Source organism: Triturus cristatus, chromosome 3_1 (genome assembly GCF_964204655.1).
Source record: "Triturus cristatus chromosome 3_1, aTriCri1.1, whole genome shotgun sequence".
Taxonomy (NCBI): Eukaryota; Metazoa; Chordata; class Amphibia; order Caudata; family Salamandridae; genus Triturus; species Triturus cristatus.
Window position 1 is genome coordinate 5,279,525 of NC_140583.1, and position 23,356 is coordinate 5,302,880.

General features: G+C 44.9%; 1 protein-coding gene across 1 annotated transcript in view; it reads right to left on the reverse strand.

The window, feature by feature from the left end:
- Positions 1 to 2,410: 2,410 nt before the first annotated feature.
- LOC146859577 (uncharacterized) overlaps positions 2,411 to 23,356 on the reverse strand; it is a 99,010-nt gene continuing 78,064 nt past the window's right edge. The window contains exon 2 of the mRNA XM_085646494.1: positions 2,411 to 6,908. Within this exon, the coding sequence (XP_085502620.1) occupies positions 4,092 to 5,597 (1,506 nt within the window). The 5' untranslated portion in view covers positions 5,598 to 6,908 and the 3' untranslated portion in view covers positions 2,411 to 4,091. The remainder of the gene's footprint in view (positions 6,909 to 23,356) is intronic.

Here is a 23,356-nt window from a genome sequence, read left to right on the forward strand (position 1 = left end):
GTATAAAGATCTGAGCTGAAACCCCTTCGTGGTGTGTAACTTCGGGATGCCAAGACGAACCTCTGGCTGTGTAAGCGAGAGGGAGAGGACTTTGAAACTTTCATCCATCCACTGAAGCAGCTACCCAAGGGCCTGAATTGAGCTTGCCCCCTGCCGAAGTCTCAGGGACATTAGACTTCATTCCTCGGCAGCCCGGATTCCTATTGAGAGAAATCCTACTCACAGGTGAGGCCTCTGTCAAGAAATCCAAGGCCTCTGGATCTACTGTGGGGAACGCCGCTTTTGCTTGTCTACGGAAACTACTGCTATCACCATTGTGGACCGCTGCAGCTGAGAAGGTGTGCCGCTGAGTGCCCACGCTAGTCCCACATCGGGAGCCTTGTCAACTTCCGCGTGCGCTGCTGGGTGCCGCTTCCACGCCCGTACCAGGATTATTGTGAGTGCACGCTGCGGATCGCCACCGCCCAAGAACTGTGGCCGCTGTGATTCCGCCTGCCATACCGCCCCTTCCCTGAGGAGCTGTGCACCGTGCCCCTTTATATCCTAAGTACCTTGTATATTGTGCATCACCGGGTCGCATAGACCCCGGCCCGAGCTAAGTTTGTTCCACCCGCATGCACAAGTGCTTTCATCGCTTTTGAGACGAATCTGTAATTACGTGCATTGTGGTTCTCCGAGCATTGCTCATTTTCGTGTTTAATCTATATAAAGATAATTTTTTTTTATAACTGCTTGTGGTGTCTTTTTTGTAGCGTCTTTCCTGCGTTATTGTGTATGGTCCTAAATGCTTCACAGACTGCCTCTGAGATAGGCCTGTCTGCTCGTGCTACGTTACCACAGGGTTGAGCAGAGGTTATCAAAGGGTGTAGCCCCCTTACTCTGACTTAGGAAGAAGGGTCACTATTCGACATCAGCGCCAGCCACTGTCGACTAGAGACCCCCATTTCTAACACTTACATTCCGATATAAAAGGATAAATAAGAAAGCAGCAGGCCTATATCTGAGAGGAGCACATGATTATATAAACCTATGATCAGCATAACTCAATAAAGCAACCAGTGTTGGAAATGAGTAACTGTGGACCCTTGAGCCGCAGGCACTTATGTGAAACACGTAGACACACTGCTCCCAGGCTCATTACAATCAAGATAAGGTTGTTGTACCGGACTTGTGTTGCCATGTGGCGAAAGAAGGACACCCTGACTCTAGAATAGGGTAATGGTTGTGGGTTGCATCTTTGGGTGCTGTGGTCCACGGGCCAACAAGGATACATTTGTTCTAGCCTGAACTGGGGATGAGGGCACTGGAGCTGTTTCACAGATCTCCAGAGTGCATTAGACTGGATGTTTGTAGATGTGAACCACAGAAGGCTGATGGGTCTTCAGGAGGAAGGGCAGAGCTAGATGACTTTCTTGAATTCCAAGTCAGTAGCAGATAACTGCTTTTTAGGATTTGTTCATGGTTCATAGTCTTGTGGGATTGATGTCTTCAAGTTGACATGATGTTTGGTGCAGCCGGTAGCAGGATTTTTTATAGTCTTATGACCTTTGTATAACAACCAGCATGATGACTTGTATCAGCGAGGGTATCAATATATAGTTTTAAGATTGATTCACCCAGACCAACCAAACTCAGGGCTAGAGTTGGTAAAATGCAGATTTTTATACAAGGTGGCACACTGGTGTACTCGCCTTTCTGAGATTCTGGATACATTTTGTACAACTAGTTCTTCTCATGAAGGTGCTTGGCTCAGAGATCTACAGTCTCCAGCGTGGATACGGATTTCCAGGCAAAGAGAGCGAGATCTAAGATAATATATTTGAGGACGTCCAGTACTAGAACCAGGAACATCCATAAGTGATTTGAATTCGGAGATTGGTGACATCCATTTATATGTTATCTTGACCCAAGAAAGAATTTATTTTTAGGAATCAGGTGCTTTAAAACCCTGACAGGATGCAGTTTTGAGTGAAACCTTCCCAAAGTAGTAGTGGGGCAATGCACACCCAACTAAACCCGTCCTAGATGGGTTGCTGTTACTAAGTAGCTGTGTTTGGGAAATATAATTTTCTCCCATATTACTACCTTTGGAAGCTAGTGCATTGATGTGTGGTCCTGAAGAAGGTGGTTGGTCGAATTTTGTGCCCACACCAAAACGTGGACAAAACTGCAATCTGGTTTTATGTTGTTGTTTGTCTAATGTATGTGTATTATGCTGGGATCTGGTATGAATGTTGAGTATGGTAGTTTTTGATTTTGCATGCCTGTAAGAGTGAGTGGCTCTGTTGTGTGGGGCATTTTTCTGTATTGTTGCATTTTAGTTTTTATAGGAATGACAAGAACATACCACTGTCTGTGATATAATAGTCATGTCACTGTACATGGAAAAAATTGTTAACATTTACTTGTAGACTCCTTAAAGATATGTATTGTTTGAGATTAACAAAAAATAGAATAAACTTGATTTTGTATAAAAACATTACATATGTAGCATAATTTCATTTTGGGGAACAGAACCAACAGCACTTGGTAGGCACATGAGAAGAATACAGGTCTAGTGGGTGTCTCTTCCTTCATAGCTCGGCTCAGACATCCCAGGTCTGTATGTCCGAGGTGGGTTCTACATTTGTGCCATTGGAAGAATCCGTCGCATTCTAGAGTCTCAAGATGTCTGGATAATATTCAGCATTCACTGTTGATTTCCTCCCTCCAATGTCCCTATGTGATAAATGCAGTATGGAAAGAGCGGCTTTCTTCTGGTTTTTCTTGATTAATACAGATGCACCGATGTTGACTGTAACATACTAGTTCTTTCTTTCCCTCTCCATTCATTTCACATCGCGTCTCCATATATTTCATCAAACGCATAATGTGCAAATATAAGAGTACTCTGGGCTTGGGCACCACTGGAATAAGACGCATATGTGTGACTTTCTCCTTTATGACTCCGTCTGGTTTCTGACTTGTGTTTGAGATTCCCCATGTGATTTAACTGGTCTGTTTTCTATAACTGGCTGCTTCAGATCAAGACCGGTCTGTTATTGTAATGTGACAGCACTACCATACCATACACATTTGCACAACCATTTTGTAGGCAGGCAGTGCATCTGTCCTAGGCAACCATTAATGGTCTTTCGTCTGTTGGGTATAGTTTTCATCCATGAAGCAACATGGGATTTCATTCAACGATCCTTGTATTTGCCGCTAAATCTGAGGTGTCTACAGCTATTGTTTCTTTTCTGTTAATCCATTTTCTTGTTTTTGTGCATCTGTTGCCACGTTTCTCCTTGGGATGAATTGCTGTGTGACATGTCTTCCATTCTGTAGTGTTTGATGATGGAAGTAGAAGAGTACCTTTGATTTTGACACTGCAGTAACTTTTAGATATTTTGATGTTGTGTGTTAAGTTGATACAGCTATTATTGTGAGCATGTAGAGGCACTCACATTTGTTGAGTCTCATGCTTCTGCACTTAGAATGTGTAATGTGGGATTTAGTTTAATAAATAACCAATGGGCATACAGTAAATTCCTTGTCTTAATATCCAAATAGTTAATTTCTATCTGTGGTCAGTCTGTGATTATGAAGATATAGTAGAACAGAAATAGCAAGTTGGTTTCTACCACTTTTTTTGTTGTGCATTCTACAAAGAATTTTCAGAATTGATTTGTATCTGGTATAGAATTCATTGCTGCCTTATGCTGTGTGTTTGAAGCAGCAATATCATTTGACCTAGGTATTCATACATTCTCCCTTCTGGTCAAGTAATGCTGGAGGCTTTATCTGAGTTGATTCTCTATGACTTTTCTCCTTGTCTGTACTCATTGAAGAGACTTCTGAGTTGATAACGTGCTGAAAAACTCATAATATGCACTATGGCTGTAATATGTGTCTCCTGTGTGGGTATACGGTGATGTCAATTTAAGCTTCTTTAAAAACTACGACTCATGGCACATTCCCTGCAGTTGATATAACATTTGTCCTTTGTGTATCCTCTAATGACTTGTTAGACTTCATGGATGACTAAGATTATTCCCTCGTTCACGGCAGGTGGTATAACATTTGTCCTGTGTGTATCCTCTAATGACTTGTTAGACTTGATGGATGACTAAGACTTTTTCCTCGTTCACTGAAGGTGTATGTTTTTTTCCTGAATGCGTTTGCTGATGAATTTCCAGCTCTGCTGAGTGAAGAAAAATCTTCTCACATATACTGCAGCTAAATGTTGTTTGTCCGATATGTGTTTGCTGATGTTTCTTGAGGTGTGATGACTGACGAAATGTCCTCCGACATTCACTGCACACGTATGGCTTTTTTCCTGTATGTGTTCGCTGATAAATTGTTAGGTTTGATGCATGAGTAAAGATACTTCCACACTCACTGCAGTTGTATGGTTTTTCTCCTGTATGTGTTCGCTGATGGTTCTTTAGTTGTGATGACTGACTAAAAGTCCTCCCACATTCACTGCACCCATATAGTTTTTCTCCAGTATGTGTTTGCTGATGATTCTTTAGGTTTGATGAATGACTAAAGGCACTTCCACATTCACTGCAGCAGTATGGTTTTTCTCCTGTGTGGGTTCGCTGATGGTTCTTTAGTTGCGATGACTGACTAAAGGTCCTACCACATTCACAGCACACGTATGGTTTTTCACCCGTATGTGTTTGCTGATGTTTCGTTAGGGTTGATGATTGAGTAAAGGTACTTCCACATTCACTGCAGCTGTAAGGTTTTTCTTCTGTATGTGTTCGCTGATGTTTCCTTAGTTCTGTCGATTGATAAAAGCTCTTCCCACATTCACTGCACACGTATGGTTTTTCTCGAGTATGTGTTTGCTGATGCTTCATTAGTGTTGATGAATGAGTAAAGGTATTCTCACATTCACTGCAGCTGTACGGCTTTTCTCCTGTATGTGTGCGCTGATGAGCCTTTAGGTTTGATAAAGTATTAAAGCTCTTTCCACATTCACTGCACACGTATGGTTTTTCTCCAGTATGTATTCGCTCATGTGTCTTCAGATTTGATAACACAGTGAAGCTCTTCTCACATTCACCGCACGCATATGGTTTTTCTCTAGTATGTGTTCGCTGATGGCTCTTTAGTGTTGATGAATGTTTAAAGGTCTTCCCACATTCACTGCAGCTGTATGGGTTTTCTCCTGTATGTATGCGCTGATGATCCTTTAGGTTTGAGAAAGTATTAAAGCTCTTTCCACATTCACTGCACACGTATGGTTTTTCTCCAGTATGTATTCGCTCATGTGTCTTCAGATTTGATAACACAGTGAAGCTCTTCTCACATTCACCGCACGCATATGGTTTTTCTCTAGTATGTGTTCGCTGATGGTTCTTTAGTGTTGATGAATGTTTAAAGGTCTTCCCACATTCACTGCAGCTGTATGGCTTTTCTCCTGTATGTATTCGCTGATGGTCCCTTAGGATTGATAAACGATTAAAGCTCTTCTCACATTCGCTGCACTCGTATGGGTTTTCTCCTGTGTGCATTCCCTGATGAATCATTATGGTAGATGAGTTACTGGCACTCTTCCCACATTCACTGCATGGGTGTAGCTGCTGATGCGTTAGGCACATATACATTTTTCCTTTGGCGTTCACACCTCTAAGTTGAGTATGGTTTGGACATGTGCGAAGCCTCTCATTGAAGACTGGCCATTGTGGCTGATGAAAGTAAATCTAATCCCAGAGTCATGGATTCCTAAACATGCTAAATAAAATAACAGTAGGGTTGAGATGTCACTAAAGTGTTTGCAACACTCATACTGTGCGTATTGCCTCTTCCCTCATGGTCATATTTACTTTTCTGCAGTATGAATTTAAGTATGTGGCATTTGTATAGCACAAACCTAGCAAGAGGCAGCAGAGAGCTGTTAGGGTAAGAACTAACTACATTGATAAATCAGAACATGCTAGGACACTACCGCCTCCTTTCAATCATCAGTTCTTTGACTCACAATTTACATCTGGTTATGCCATGGAACAACTTCTCTACTTTCTGTGGTTTGTGCATAACTGGGACTTGCATCTATCAAAACCACACCAGAGGATAATTATATAAATAAATGTGAGCCAGTCAGTGGGTGGAGTATATCTGGGGCTCAAATCTGAGTAGCTGAAGAATCCAGTCTTTGTGTTGAGCGGATCGGGTGCATCTTAAGACCGCTTCTCTTTATAATTTCAGTAAGTCATCTACAGGTCTCAGGGCAAGAGGAAGGGTGCTTCAGAAGCAGGATCCCTTTTGATAGAGACCTCTGTCACAAAAATTGTTGATCCTTAGTGAATAGACGGCTACAAGATTCATTCTTGGAGCAGGGTCTTGGTTAGGCAGCCTGAGCACAACCACAGAGAGACTTGTGGATGGTACGGTGGGTCTTGAAAGGATCATGAGCTGGTGTAGCAGCCAAGGGCAAGAGTATAGTGGCTATTGTATCTTAAGTCAAGCACAGCCAATCAACTGTGGTTTTGGATAATTTCCAGGTTGTCCACAATGATCTTGGGGAGCCATGTTAGAATGGTGATGCACCAATGCAGGTGTTATGACACTGTTGCAAGTGCCAGGGTGATTTTTGGACAGCGCAGTAGGAAGGAGAGGATCCTCCTGAAGCAGATATAGAGGGTGGAATATGCATTTACTCACTGTGTCCACATGAAGAGACCATTGTCGTTACATCACATTATGTCTGTTTGATCAGACTCTTCATCCCGTGGGTTGGTCTTGCCTTGATTCTTATGGAGTTTTATCTGCTGATGTGTGAGATCTCTGCTCTTACTGGCTTCAACAGTCGCTGAACACTTGGGTCTTTATCTTCAAGTTTTCTTTTAAATATTTGCTAGCATTTTAGTATTCTGTTCATTCTTTAGCATCTTTTTTTCTGTTCATAAGTACACTCCCTGTTGGATAAAAGAAAACTGAAATCACTCAAGCGCAAGTGTGTGGAGTAAAAATAACAATTCAACAAAGTCTCTATAAAATGTTTTAATTAAACGTATTTTTTTATATTTATATTGCAATACATTTAAGATCTCTCAAACACAATTTTAACTTTTTTTCGTATTTAATGTATTTGAATCAAACAAGAAAGTGTTTATATTTACAAAAAATCACTCCCTTCTGTACTCTGGCTTAGAAAACTCAAGTACAAGCATCAACAAATCTCCATGGCAAGAAACTTGGGGGCTGATTATGAGTTTGGTGTTTCGACCACCACTGTCCCTTTCTGGCAGTCCAACTGCCGGATTTTGAGGTGGGAGGTAAGACCGCCTCCAAACCACCTCCCGACCGCCCCTGCCGCCAAGATCTGATCTCCCACCACAGTGGCAGTGTGGACTGCGGCGGTCAATGGTGGCAGTGCCAGCATTGGCACCGCCCTGCGAATTATAGCCTGCCTTTCCGCTGACCTTTTCATGCCGGGGACACCGCCATGAAAAGTTTGGCATAAAAGGGCCACAAAAAGGGCCCCAAGGAAATTAAGCACATGGGGATTGTGGCCAGGAGCACAAGGTGTTCCCCTCAATGCCTGCGCTGTCGTGCATGCCCTGTTTGCCATGCACGACATGGTGTATGGCAACAGTGCGCCTGACTAGCTTGAGGTATTGCCGTCAGGCTCTCTCTTAGAGCCAAAGCATGTTGGAGCCATGACTGCGCCGCCAGCACACCGCCAGCCCTGTGGTAAACTCATGATGCGGCAGTTGGGAAGTCTACTGCTTGCCGGCGTTCTCTCGATCGGCAATGCGGCGGGCTGGTGGTGTGCCTTACGAAGTCGCAATCAGGCCCATGGCCCAGTGGAAAAGCACAGAACAGCATCGATTGTTGCTTGGAACACCCTTTAAAGGTTGTATGTGGAAAAGCACAGAACAGCATCGATTGTTGCTTGGAACACCCTTTAAAGGTTGTATGGAGGGAAAAGCACGACAGCATCGTTCCCAAATCTGTAATAAAGGAAGAGAGGCATAGCTAGAGAGAAATTATGTAACTCCTAGGGAGAACCTACTGCACAATACTGAGCATTGAGATCCTGGAGCCTGTACTCAGACCGAGTGAGCTGATTTAGAACATGTCAGAGTTAAATGCATCCTGGCAATGTTTACTTGAAGATCTGAAGAGCTGGCAGGTCATCTACACATCAGGCAATGAGGTGATGCACCTAACTTAACAATAGAAGGGTACATCCAAATCACCAAGCAACTTCAAGAAGATGTTAATAGTAAAAACAATTTAAGAATTAGAGGATAGGCAAGGGAAGAAAATACAGCCGAATCAGAAACATGGTAAATACATAGAAAATAGGTTGCCGAAAAGGTGTTCATGTATGCTAGCTTAGGAACTGTAGCTAGGGCTCTCCAGTGTAAACATCTTTCATAATATAGTTTCTAAAAAAAAATTTTAAAGCCCATTTTGTGGCAGTGAGTATGTCATTTATGTATTAGCACTCTCAGTTTTGTAACTATTTGATGTTAGTACCTACTACCGACAGCCCACCAATGACTGCAGTACTGCAAAAATGGCAGGCGAGGCACTTTTATACCTTAATAGTGTATGTTGAGCAACTAGCTCTGTCCTCCCCACATTACTCTGTTTCCATGCTCGTACAACTTCTTGTGCTGCTAACAACAAATATCTGGAGTGTGAGTAATTCTACCTCAATATACAAGGCACACAGCCTACTCTATCGCACAGCGATGATGGCGCCAAATAGGAACATTGCACAAATTCAAATGCTTTACTCTCCTCCAACAGCAACATTTCACCAATAAAAGAGCGTGTGAACAGCTACCAACAAAGAGATTTTAAATTCTCAAACCTTAACATTACCCTCCCGCCACACTCACTATGGTTAAGTGTGCCAGGAATATTAAATATGCAGGAGAAGAATTGAGAATATGAAATGAGTCCTTAGACATATTGTTATGTTTTTGTCTAACAAGGGAGTGTTTACTGGCCATCCTCATCATTTAAAAAGTGCATAAGAAAAGCTCTGGCAGAAGAAGTAACCACAATGGTCAATCAGAACATGCCAGGACAGTATTTTCAGGAACAGCTGTTTCTTGTTAGACTTGTACTACAAGTGCCATGAGTTTGAGGTACTTGCACAGAATCCTGCGACACCCTGGCTGACTTTCAAACCTCGGCCTACTGACCTTCACACCATCATCGCTCCCACAGACGCAAACCCCGACCAGCTCATCACAGAAAACACCACAGCCATCTTGAACTCCATCCACTCAGGATCAGCCTTGGATCCCTATCCCTACCACATATTCAATCTCGAAAGCATGAAGATCAGCAGTGAGCTCACCTCTATTCTCAACGCATCCATCACCACAGCCACCTTCCCCGAAGAATGGAAGCATGCAGACGTCAAACCCTTACTTAAGAAACAGTCCACCGACCCCAGTGAGCTCAAGAAGTACCACCCCATCTACATGCTCCTATTTCCTACGAAAAGGCCATCAACCACTAACTCACTGAACACCTGGTGCACAATAGCTTGCTGGACAACTCCCAATCCATATCCCGCATGAACCACACCACTGAAACCACCATAACCGCCGCCACTGACAACATCAGAACCCTCCTTGAGCGGGGAGAAATAGCAGCCCTGATCCTCCTCAACCTCTCCGCAGCATTCAACACCATATCCCACCACACTCATCAAGAGGCTTCATCACATCGGAATCCAAGGTAACGCCCTCAAAATGGATCACCTCCTACCTCACTGGAAGAACCCAGAGTATCCGCCTACCTCCTTTCACCTTGAAACCCAAGAGCATCATCTGCGGAGTCCTTAAAGGTTCATCCTTCAGTCCCACACTTCTCAATACCTACATGACCCCCAGGCCAACATCGTAAGAACCCATGGACTGAACATCGCATCCTATTCAGACCACACCCAGCTGATCCTCCCACTATCAGAAGAACCCTCAAGCACTAGGGCCAACTTCCACAGATGCATGAAGAGCGTCGCCGACTGGATAAGAAACAACTGCCTGAAACTCAACACTGACAAAACTGAGGTGCTGAACTTCAGGTCCACGAGCTTCCAAAGAAACAACTCTTGGTGGCCCTCTGAACTAGGACCCTCACTGACACCTACAGACCACACCTGCAACCTTGGCATCATCCTTGACAGCAATCTCACCATTGAAAGCCATATCAATGCAGTCTCGCCGGCCTGCCTCCTCACTCTTTGCATGCTCCAGAAAATCTTCAAATGACTCCCCATCAAAACCAGAGGAACCGTCACCCAAGCCCTAGTCACCAGCCGGCAGGACTATGGCAACGTATTCAAAGTCGGAATCACCAATCACCTCTTGAAGAGACTGCATTCAGAACGCAGCAGCCAGACTCATCCCCGACCTCCTCAAACAGACCCACATCACCCCCCACCTCAAAAAGCTTCAATTGCTCCACCTCCAGAAGAGATAACAATTTAAGATGTTGAGCTGCGCCTACAAAGCCCTCCATGAACAGGGACAAGCGAGCATCAACCGACGGCTGAACCTCCACCTATCCGCCAGACACCTGTGTTCCACTTCCCACTACCTCGCTCACACACCCTGCATCCGCCGTAAAAACAGTGGAGGGGTCTCCTTCTCCCGTCTCGCTGTCAAGGAATGGAAGGGCCTAACCTTCACCTCCAGACCTCACCATCTCTCTCTCAGAGTTCAGGTAGGGACTCAAGACCTGGCTGTTCAAGTGGCCACCTGCAGCAGCAGACCTCTGCGCCTGAATACCCCCTCAGGTAATTAGCAGCGCTTCACAAATTATGTTGATTGATTGAGTGACCAGCTTTATTGTTTTTATGCCTGCTTGAGTGCCCATTAATTATGTTTTGTGTCGCTAGCTTTTTAGTAGCAGCTGTCAGAGAAAGGAGGGTTAGATTAAAATGATTACAAGATGTGGATCCCCTCTAACATTAGGAATTTGAACCTGCACTAAGTAATTAAGTTGATTATGGTCGATCATGCAATTTTAATTGGAATGTTTTTATCTGTATATTGTTATTAGTAAGATTTTATATATTATATTTGTATAGCATACTTTTATGATTTTAACTAATCGAATAAAGTGGTTTTGACTTGACTTGACTTGAGTGACCATCATATGCAACATTAAGTCTCAAATGGGATTCACTGAGAATGTCCTTCACGGGTTCTCCTCCTACCTTCCCAATCGACACCTGTTTTTTCACATGGGCAGGTCCTGGTCACCTGTGGAGTCCCCCAGGACTCCATACTATCTCATTTCATCTTCAACCACTATATGAAGCCACTTGGTGCTCAACTCAAAGATAACAGCATCAAGATTCACCAATATGCCAATAATACACAATTCTGCTTGAAAGTTTCCTCTGCTTCAGACATCTAATGCCTCAAACACTGCTCATGCATCATACAGACCTTGATACATGCCTAACTACCTACCTAGCAGTTGTACCTATTCTTTCGTTTCAATTACCAAACTTCCTGTGGGCTGTCACATTAACTTGAATTGCAGAAGACTCAATACCATTGCAACAGTTGTTTCCATTTTGCCCAGGCATGCAAAACAGTCAGATAATTCAACAATAATTCAGAGTGAATTACACAAAAGACATCATCAGTCGAATACTGGTTCCTGCGTCCCAATGTTTGTAAATACCAAAACAACCATTTATTCTATTACAAAACAAAGTATACAGATATTCTAGAATTAAAAGAAAAAAAGTGTAAAGTGGCTTGACTTCCCAGTTGCTGGCCATTGTGGCATAAAGAATTGTTAATACAAGTGAAAAGACAATTCTGGTCGCCGCTAATGTGAAAATATTTGCAGCAATACGTTCAGACTCTTGAAGAACTACTGAACTCCATCAGCACGCAAAAGACGCTGAAAATCGCTCCTGTTGGAACAATCTTTGCGGGCATCCCCGAGAAAGTGGAACCCACTCAAGCTGCCACCTACGTGGAGACCTGGATCAGGTTCTGGATGCATTCGGACCGTCTCTTGACATGGTTTGTCGTGGAGCGGGCCCATGAAGCCCTTACAACTAAGTCACTGCCGGGAGCCCCACACAGACCAATCATTGCCTGGATCCTAAATTTCAAGGACTGGGATGCCATCTTGCAGGAGGTCCACTCTCATCCTAACCTGTCCGACCAAGTAAGGTGATGATCTTCCCTGACTACACCAGGGAGGTGCAAGCACAGCATCGATCTTATACTGCCGTCAAACAAAAGCTATGGGCCTTCAACCTCCAGTACAGGCTCCTGTTCCCAGCCCGCCTTAGGGTGGTCTTCAATAACAAAAGCCATTTCTTAGACACCCCAGAGGCGGCATGGACCCGGGCAACTGAGGTGCCCACTCAATCTACGAGGTGCCACTCCCTCTTGCCCCTTACAAGCACACACCAGATCTACAGCAGGCAGGGATGTCAAGCCTCAGAGGAGACGCACCCACTCCTGCAGAGGGTGCAACACTCGAAGAGTGGCTTCTTCGTTTGGTGCTGGCCACGAGGGGCATGACTGTAACCCCTGCACCTGCCGGACCACTTGGACTCTTGCAAGACCCGGAGTTACACTCTGCAATACCGCGCAGGCGATCGTCTACTCCCCCCACAGCTTGCTTGGAAGACACTGACCTTTCCCGGAGCCCGGGGATCTGACAAAGGACCAAATGTTGTGACTGTTCCTGACTCCTGAAACTTTCAACATCCTGCATTATGGAGGGGTCCAACACTCCGCTCCCAAATCACTTTGGTTGTTTTTGAGTTTTCTCTTTTAGGGCGACAGATGCTTCCGGCAGAGAAGTATAGGGGATGGTTGGGGAGGGGGAGTTGTTGGGAATTTTGTTCACTTGTTGTTGTAGTATCTCTTCTCTTTGTCTACATCACTTGTCTACAGTCCCACTCCTTGGGACTTGACAGCCAGGTGCCCGCATGCTCCCCTGATGGGTGAACTTACTCTTTTAATAAATAACAAATATGACTTTGCCCCATTTTGATTGAGAGCCCCTTCGGATTCTTTCATGAAATGTTAACGGGCTCCTAGACCGTGTGAAGCGCACTGCGGTCCTAAAGTATTCCAGAGTTCCCTTCCCAGCGCCCTAAAGCTGCAAGAAATACATCTCATGGAAAATCACTGTCCATTCCTCGCACACCTAGGGTATGCTAGAGTTTTCCACGCAGGATTCACTCAAGGTTCTTGGGGTGTGGTGATTCTTCTACGCCGCTCCTTCTATTTCACAGTCACCCAGGATATCAAGGAGCCCCAGGGACTACTCTTAATCTTGTCTCTATCTACGCACCTTTGGTGGCCTTGAACCCTCTCTCCGAGATCTTGCAGACTTACTGGCCTCTCTCCCCCAGGGACTGACGGTGATCGGAGGAGACTTTAATGCAATCCTAACCCCTACTTGCGACGCTACTGGGAGGCCTTCCCCTCACCGGCAATTGGGTGCTAAACTCCTCAAGGAGTGGGTGTCCAGACTCTGCCTGTGTGATGTTTGGTGAACATGACATTTCTGATTGTGTCAATACAACCACACCTCCGCAGCCCATAACACTGACCTGATATTTATGCCCACCCCTGAATGTCGTGCGTTAGCCAATATCCTAATTTTGCCCCAGGAATTTATGACCACTCGCCCTATCTCCTTCGCCTGGGAGGACCTACAGATGCCCTGCGTCCCATCTGGCAGCTCAACGCCGGGTTTCTTCAAGATAGGGTCTATAAACAGGCAGTGGATGAGGAGCTTAAACATTACTTTCAATATAATAAGGGAAAGGTCTGCTCTCCGGGTACGCTGTGGGCGGCTGGCAAGGCCACAGTCAGAGGCTTTGCTAATGGGTATCTCAGCAAGAAACACTTGGCCTGAGAGGAACACCTTTCCCGGCTAGAAGCTTGAGCCCTCCATCTAATGCAGCTGACCGCGGCGCTATGTCCCGGCAGCTTGAACACCTGCATGAAGAAATACGCCATGTTTCCCTAGAGTCGGCTTGGCAGATATGGAGGTCTTCTATGGCCAGAGTATATGGCTGGGGAGAAAAAAATGGCAAGCTTATTTACTGCCTTGCGTCTCTCCCCCTGGCCAACCCGATAATCCCAGAGATTTTGGATGTGGAGGAACGCACACAGCACGCTTCTGCTGCCATTGCGCAGACCTTCACTGATTATTATAAGCGCCTCTACTCAGCGGCCTAGTCATTGGGTTCAGAACAAAGCCCTAATTTCTTACGAGATGTACTTCTCCCACAGATCTCTAACACCGGTGCTCGCCTGCTAGACCAACCCATTTCACTGGAAGAGATCGGTGCCGCCGTCTTCACAGTAGCAGCCAGAAAGACACGGGGCACGGAGAGGTACCCGGTGGAGTACTATACAGCGTTTAAAGATATTTTGACATTGCGCCGTCATGCTCCATACAATGAAGCAGTGGAGAAGGGTGTCTTTCCAGCGGACATTGACATGGCCACGATTGTGGTCATCCCTAAGGCGGACCCTCCGTCACCCTCCTGCTCGGAATACCGACCGATTTTACTCATTAACATCAAGGTTAAAATCTATGCCACCATCCTAGCCACCCGTCTTAAACCTGTACTCGCCACATCCAGATCAATGTGGCTTTATGCCCCATTGTAGCACGAGGCACTGCTTGCGGCACCATAGCATTGGCCCATTGCCACCTCCTCTCGCCTTACTTGGCCTCGCTGCTGATAGACTTCGAGAAAGCCTTCGATACAGTGGATTGGTGATATTTAGAAGGTGTGCTGCTTAGGGCGGGTTTGGGCCCACACTACCGGGGACTCATAAGTGTGCTTTCCTCCAACCGTTGTCTCGAGTTTTGATAAATGGTGTTCTCTCCGACGTCTTCCCCATCTATTTGAGAATAAGGCAAGGCTGCCCCCTATCTCCCCTTCTGTTCGCCCTAGTGATAGAGCCACTTGCCCAACTTATATGATGTAATGCGCACATACAAGTGTGGCAATGGAAGGGATCGCATGAAGATCGTATAGCTTTGTATGTGGACAATATCCTTCTTTTCATTGCGGATCTCACTCGTTCGGGCCCCCGTTGTCTTTGCATCCTGCAGCTATTCAAGGAGGCAGATGGTGTATGCTTTAACCAAGCCAAATCAACCCTGATACCCCTACACATCTCTTGGGACTGTGAGGCATGGCAATCTGACATCCCAATAAGGCACCTCAGTTTCCGATACTTGGGGATCTGGATGACACTCCATCCGGAACTTACCTGGTACCTAAACCTCACCTGACTGCTAAAGAAAACCAAGGAAAACCTTCTTAAATGGCAGTCCCTTCCCCTGAATCCACTAGGAAAGATTGCCTTTTTCATAATGATGGTGCTCCCCCGATTTTTGTATGCACTGCAAAATCTGCCTCTCCACCTTCGGCGCCAGTCGTTTCACTGGCGCCGGAGGTGGACAAAATGGTAACAGCATTTCTCTGGGGTAATTCAAGGCCAACCGTGGCCCTTGTTCATTACCAGCGGGCCCTGTACGATGGCGGGCTGGGGATGACCAACCTTTTCATTTATTATGATGCAACTCGCCTCCCAGTGAATAACGATTGGTTCTCAGGGATGGTCTGACCCGGGATACCAACTGGAGCTAGAGACCCTTGGGTTTTCTCACATCCAAGCAAGACTCTACAGAGCTCCGATTCCCCACACTAACCTAGCAGTGACTCGAGCGGTCCTTCTCGAGTGGCGCTCTGCACTTCGATATGCCCAATGGGATGCTAAGCTCACACTACAGACACCTTTGTGGCATGGCACTTGGATGAGGGAGGTGGCTGCGGTGGAGGGATTCAGGAAGCGGGATCTTAACGGCATTACGCAACTTGGAGATGTTTCGTTGGGGGGACACCTTTGTACCTTTCAAGACCTACACTCTCTTAACTCCACTCAATTCTATAAATACCTACTGCTCCGCACGCACCACACATTCTGAGTTCAGTTCACCAGAGACCAAACTCATTATGGGAGTCCTGGGGAAGGGTGGGGTGTCCCAGATCTACCGTTCTCTTATTAACTCCCCAGCCACCTTAGATCATCTAAGGGACCGTTGGGAATGGTGGTTGGGCCCCCTACAGTATGAAAACTGGCAGGATGCCCTTATGGCCCCACGAGTGATCACCATCTCAGCCAGACTGCGGCTGATCCAAATTTACTATTTCCACTGTGTCTACCTTATGCCAGTCAGACTGCACCACACTGGGTTCCTCACAATGCCTGCAATGTGCAGAAGCACCCACTGACTTTTACCACATGAGCTGGTCCAGCTCTGCTTTCACCAAATACTGGATGGAGGTAGTGAATCAACTGGGTGTAGTTCTGGGATGGGAGGTCCTGCTAACTCCCTTGGTCCTCATCTTGGGGGTCTTGGAGAGTTTGCGAGGCTCACGAGATGACAAAGCATTTCTGGGGATGGCCATCATGGTGGCCAAACATGATATAGCAGCCACATGGAAAGACCCAGACCCCCACTGTTTCCCGCTGACGTAGGGGACTTGATTGGTGTGCCATTCAAGAAAAATTTGTATGTGAGGCAAGAGGACGTCCGGCCAAGTATGATCGTGTGTGGCGCAAAGAGTTGGACATCATAGGCTAATAGCAATGCGTGTTGGATGCTACTGTCTCTGTGGCTCCGGTCCCAACTCTGTCAGACTGTAATGTGACTGCAGCTGGTAACTGATCTTTGAAAAATTGCGAATTGTACTATGTGCTGATTTGCTATGAACTATTGTGCCATTGTTTTAAAACCCAATAAAGTTGATTATCATTTTTTTTTAAAATATTGGTAAATAATAACATGTTTATTTTTATAGTAAATTATGTTTTTTTTTAATTTCCTTATTTTTATTTTCTTATTTCTACTTATTGCTATTTTTAATAATGTATTTTTATATTTTGTTTTATACTTGTACCAAGATTTGTTTCTTAATGACACTCTCCATTTTAACACACTTCCCCATTGTGGCAAATTTTGGAGTGGAAAGGCTAAATGGGGTCATTCTAATTTCCAACAGTTACTTCAATATGGTTACATTTTCAGTGGGATTGTGCTAGATCCCTTCTGACAGCTGGTCACGCAGACAGTAATGGAGGTAACAGGCAGTTTGTTTCCCCTATACCCGTTGCGTTGTATTCTTGATATAGGGAGTATTACCAGAAAAACGAGAGGCCTAATGCGGTTTCAGAACTTAGCATTGATTTTAGTGCAGCGCTGCATAACAATGGCGTGGAAATCACCTGAGACACCTTTGCTACGAAGATAGCGTGCTGAACTGAGTAAATGGGCTGCAGCTGACCTGGCAGCCCATAGGAGGCTGCGTACTAGAGAACAAGGGGAGGACCCGCTACTTAGATGGGATGCCAATATAGAGAAACTAGAGGTACTCTCAGATGACCATCCCCGGTGAGACCCAAGGCAGATTAATACACACGTTGAGAACACCGCTCACCAAGACAAAATGCATAATACCTGAAGATCTATGGAGGCACACTTGGGGAGGACGAAGGTGGACAGAGCATGGACCATCTGGAGTGACTGAGGCAGAGTCACACTGATCTTAGAGTGGGGCACTGAGAGGGATCTGGAGGCATCAGGGGGAGGAAAGGAACTTGAGCAGAGGTAGCCCTGCACACACATGATTAGTTTGTTGTATTGATGTGTTATTTGATGTATTGTATATTGAGCTACGGTAATGTACCTGCTTCACTACAGAGTATTGTTGTTGTATACAATCTGTGAATATGCTCTATACTTTTTTAGGTGGGATTAATAAATGATAACCTCCACCAAAGTCCAATATTTCCCCAAATGTTGTTAGTTTTGGAGTTTTAATAGTGTATCTGACCCAAAACCAACACTTTCCTCAATGTGGTTTAGTTTGGAGTGGGAATAGCAAATCTGACCCCGCCCATGCAGTCCAACACTTTTTCACAAGTCAGACCACAAACAATCATAAATATGTTACTTGACCTGCAGGTCCAGTGACTTAAATAATTTACTCAACCAAACTGTAATGCTCTTGACCCATAAACTGGTTTCAAATGATGTGATCCTTGTCAAATATATTAATTCACTTAGCCATCATTTTCTTCATTATCACATATGAGAGCACCTTAAAATACACAAGTTTAATATGTCTGCTGTGCAAAAAACTCTTTTGTTTGATTTAATAAACTCAACCTTTGCTCCATATATAATAGAAATATAGGGGCACATGCAGAAATCTATTTTGTGATTGCAAACAGTGCGAATTGCAAAAAAACAGCTGTTTGCGATCGCAAAATAGCAGATTGCAATGCATCATTGAAAATTGAAAATTTTGTTTAAAATTCGCAAAATTTGCAATTCTCTATTTTGCGACCTTGAAATTGCGATTTCATATTTGCAAATTCGCAAATATGGACTCGCAATTCAATGCATCAAAAATTGCAAAGATTTAAAAAATTGCAATTTTGCATATGCAAAATAACTCCAATTCACATCAGGTGGTAACCAACTGAAAACTATTTAAACTGGCCCACAATGTTTCACAATGGCCACGTTGTACGTCCTGGTGAGGAGGAGGAAGATACAAGCTGCAGCACAGAGAAGGAGGAGGATACAGGAACGCATTTTTAGATTGCGGATTACATTGTTGGGGCAGACAGAGGAAGAGATATATGAGAAATATAGGTTGAATTTTTCCATGATATATGATCTGATCCATTACTGTAGCCTTAGACTCGCAGAGCACATGCCATCCCCACCCATGTGCAGGTCCTATGTTCACTGCACCTCCTAGCCTCAGGTAGCTTCCAGAGTGTAATAGCTGCAGCAGGAGGTGTTTCCCAAAGTTCCCTGCTGAGGATGCACCAGCACGTAAGATTTTGCTCTACCCCACAGGAATTGCTTGAAACTAAAATGGACTTTTACCAGATAGCCAACATCCACCATGTAATTGTTTGCATAGACGGGACGCATGCAGCTATATGTCCCCCCTCAGTGAATGAGTACATTTACAGGTATAGGAAGTCATATCATTCACTGAACATACAAGTCATATGCAATGCAAAGAACATCATCTCAGACATGGTGGCAAGATACCCAGGGAGAACGCATGATTCCTACATCTTCAGACACAGCGGCATACATACACGTCTCCTTGGGGGTGAATTTGGTGAAGGATTCCTGCTTGGTAAACATATGTCACTCTCTTACGCAGATAATCATTTCCGTGTGAGACATAGCCGTGACTAATCTTTTGGTTGTTACTCCATATGTGACAGCGCATATGCAGTGCGCTCATTCATCTTGACACCATACCTGAATACAAGTACACCAAGTGAACAGGGGTTCAATGCAGCACCCAGGACGACGCGCGATGTAATTGAGAAGACCTTTGGACTACTGATTTCGCTGCCTACATAATACAGGCGGTGCATTGCAGTACAGGCCAGACACCTGCTGTAAATTTGTTGCCACTTGTGCCATGTTGCAAAACATAGCAAATGCCAGAGGCGTACCACTTGAACGATCGGATAGTGAACCAGACAAGGAGACATTATAACCACAACAAGCAGGAAGTGCATCGAGGGCAGCTGAAGGAAGTCGGCGACGTGCAGAAATAACTGAATTATTTTTGGGGTGGGTATTTATCAAATCCAACACAACATTGTTACTTTGACAACTAGATTTATTAGACCCAAAATCAAACAATAGTGTTATTGCACACATGCACACATACGAAGCATAAAAATTATGATGTGAAGACATACATGTTTGTCATGGTACTTTACATCAGTCCAGACAAATATAGTTTTTGGTTACTTCACCAAAACCAAATCCTGTGGACATTTCCACACTATTTCCTGCATCCTCGCACTCCCATTGCCCGTTCTGGGTGCTCAGACATATCCCTTTGAGGGCTCTCTGCTGCTGGCGTATTACGTGTGCTGCGCCTCCTGCATTCCATCACTGGTGCCAAACTGCTACTGCGGCTGGAGGCATCCTGACTATCCCCCCCACCCATGACACTTCTGGCAGCAACAGAATTGGTTTGCACCTGCTCAATAGCATTTGTGACTTGGATCAGTCCCCTGGCAACATCTCTGCAGCAATGGGTAATTTCCAACTGCTTGCCTATTGCACGTCGGGATAGTTGTGCAGTTGTTGTGCTAAGCTGGTTGATGGCCCGAGTGTACCCATCCAAGCATCCAAGATATTGGTGGTGTCTTTTGCGATGGGACACCTGATCATCTTTGAATACTTTGTATAGGTCCCTGAGTGCAACAGTCATCTCACCAAATTGTTCATTGCTTTCCCTGCTTTCTTCCTGCACAGCTGTTGTGAGATGCTTGATACTGTCACTCATCTCCCCCATGCTGCTTGCAAGAGTGGAAAGGTTTGCCTGAATTGACCACATGTGTTTTACTTGCAGGTGCTGTACCCTTAACATAGCGATACCAAAGGAGATGATGGACGGAGTGTTTGAGCAAATCAAACGCTCACCCCCAGTCAACTGATCTGGGTTTAATCCATCATCATTCTTTAGCTCACTCCACCACTCCAGTTCAGACATGGCCATATGCAAATCAAGTCTGACCCTGTGCCTCATGGGAACAGTCCAGCCCGAACTGCCAGGCCATGTCTTCCCTGGACCGGAAACAAGCATCCTGGGACCGCTTTCGGGTTCATAACCCTCATCAGCCAGGCTATCTTGAATCCAGTGGCAAAGTGAGCAAGTGACCCATGTCTGGGCATACCCTGCCAACTCAGGGCAAACAAAGCGATACCAAAGGAGATGATGGACGAAGCGTTTGAGCAAATCAAACACTCACCCCCGTCAACTGATCTGGGTTTAATCCATCATCAGTCTTTAGCTCACTCCACCACCCCAGTTCAGACATGGCCATATGAAAATCAGTCTGACCCTGTGCCTCATGGGAACAGTCCAGCCCGAACTGCCAGGCCATGTCTTCCCTAGACTGGAAACAAGCATCCTGGGACTGGATTCGGGTTCATAACCCTCATCGGCCAGGCTATCTTGAATCCAGTGGCAAAGTGAGCAAGGGTCTGAACTGAGGTGGCGAAGTGAGCTAAAGAACGATGATGGATTCAACCCAGATCTGTGACTGGGGGTGAGTGTCTGAAAGGTTTCAGCACTCCGTCCATCATCTCCTTGTGTTTGCTTTGTACCCTTAACATGGCATTCTCTATACCAGCGTAGGACGTGGAACTCTTGCCTTCGTCAGCTCTCATCATTACAGCTGCCCTGCGTCTCCTGATTCTCATGTTCCTACGTTGCAGCTGTACACGTGGTCTTGCTGTGGGTGTATTCACAGGCAGTGCTGTTGTCGGCTCAGGTTGTACCTCATTCCCTGTTTCAAGTCCAGGCAATGGGGCCAATGTGATCCTGCGTCTTTTTGGAGCTGGTGTTGTGGGTGCTGGTTAGACTGCAATGTCTTCTCCTGACTGGGACTCACTCTCAGGGAGTGCATGTCCTTCACTGTCCTCTGACTCCTGCTCAGGTGCATCTGTGATGTTGAACAGTGCATAATTAGTTAGCATATTTGGACATGTTTTCACTTTTGTACATTGTATTGTTAAATAAAGTTATGTTGAAACACACCGAGTGTGGAGACTTACTTGCTTGTCACGATTTATTAAACTATTCTGGTTTGCTACCCACCAGCCTTCCCAAGTAGATTTGCTTACTGCAATTCCCATAATGCATTTGTGTGTTACAAGTAAAACATGATCTGGAATACTAGGTTCTACACTATGCCAGATCTGACTTACGCAGTTTGTTAGCCAATACTAACATTTGGATGTTAATTTCCATGCATCTTACCTTGGGAAGTACTGAGTGGTGCTGAGGAATCTATTGATGTCACTCAAAAAACTGCCTCCGGCTGCAGGGTGGACTCCACAAGGTCCTCCAAGGCTGTGGGTGATGTTTGGGTGGATGGCTCGCCTCCAGTTATTTTGGCTTTAGAAAACCTTTCAGCAACCCTTTCTCTGGCACGACTCTGCAGGTCATACCACCTTTTGCGCAAATCCGATATGCTGTGCTGAGTAACTCCCACTGCATTAATTTTTCTTTGGATTCCCAGCCACAATTTTCTTTTTTCTCTGGGACCTGCAGTGACTGTTTCATGGCTCCTCACCACTTCTTCTATCAGTATCTCCAACTCTTTTTCACTAAATTAAATTACATTTTCCTTTTGCGTTCCTTCTGTGTTGTTTCTGAAGCCATGCTGGCAACTGCACCGGTTTAAAAGTCCCAAAGTTTTCCAAAATGCTGTTCTCCAACAGTCTGCTTCCTCCTCCTCACTCTCAGCACACATATAACAGCATGGGCATGGTCACTTCCTGATTCTGACATCATCAAGCTGAATTGTATTATGGAATCGCTATTTGCGACTCGCTAATAGCATATTCGCAAAAATAAAGAGTTGGTATTTTTAATGCATCCAAATTTGCGATACGCAAATTGCGATTTGGTAAAAATCTCAATTTTGGAATCGCAAATCACAATGTTGATGCATATGGCCCATAGCTTCATATGTTTCTCAAATCACGTTTAAAACCTATCCCTTTGAATAAATACATAACTAAAGCATGAAGGGGTTTCACACTGTCACTTGCAATCAGCAGATTTTACATTGAAATAGCCACACAATCCTATATAGTGTACAAACAAACATGTTTGGAAATCGAATTTCTGCAAATATTTGTCATTAGCACATCACCAAGTGTTCTGAATTGCTTTCCTCCTATTTAATTCTTTGTTTGCAACACAATTCTTAATTACAAAACATTTGCTTTCTAAATTCCTGACATATTTTGAGATGTGGGTACTATTAGGTTACAAGCTATTTAAATGTTAAGTTTTAGAAAAATAACTGACATCTTACAGCTTTTTGTTTCACAATGATTGTCAGACATCTCACTTAACCAAAACTCTAACTGCAGTATGAGAAAGAAAAATAAACTCAATTTTCCAAGCAGCAATTAGTAAAAAGAAAAAAGGGCCTGGTTACGAGTTTGGTCGTCCCATGGACCGCCGTACTGATGGCGGCGGTCCAAGCGTGGAGAGCTTGACGGTTCAACCGCAGAAATACGTGTTGGGCGGATTTCCTTTGCGAAAGCTGCGGTTGAACCACCAAGACCACCAGTAGACTGTCCACCGCCAGGTTTGCGGTCGGGGAAAGGCAGCTGCCACAGGACGGTACAGGGGAGCAACACTGCCATCCATGTTACGAATTGCTTTTCCATGAACGGACAGCCATGGTCCGGCCGTCTGCTTTAGGGTGGCGGACATGAAGGATTTGGGGTGAGTACTGACCCC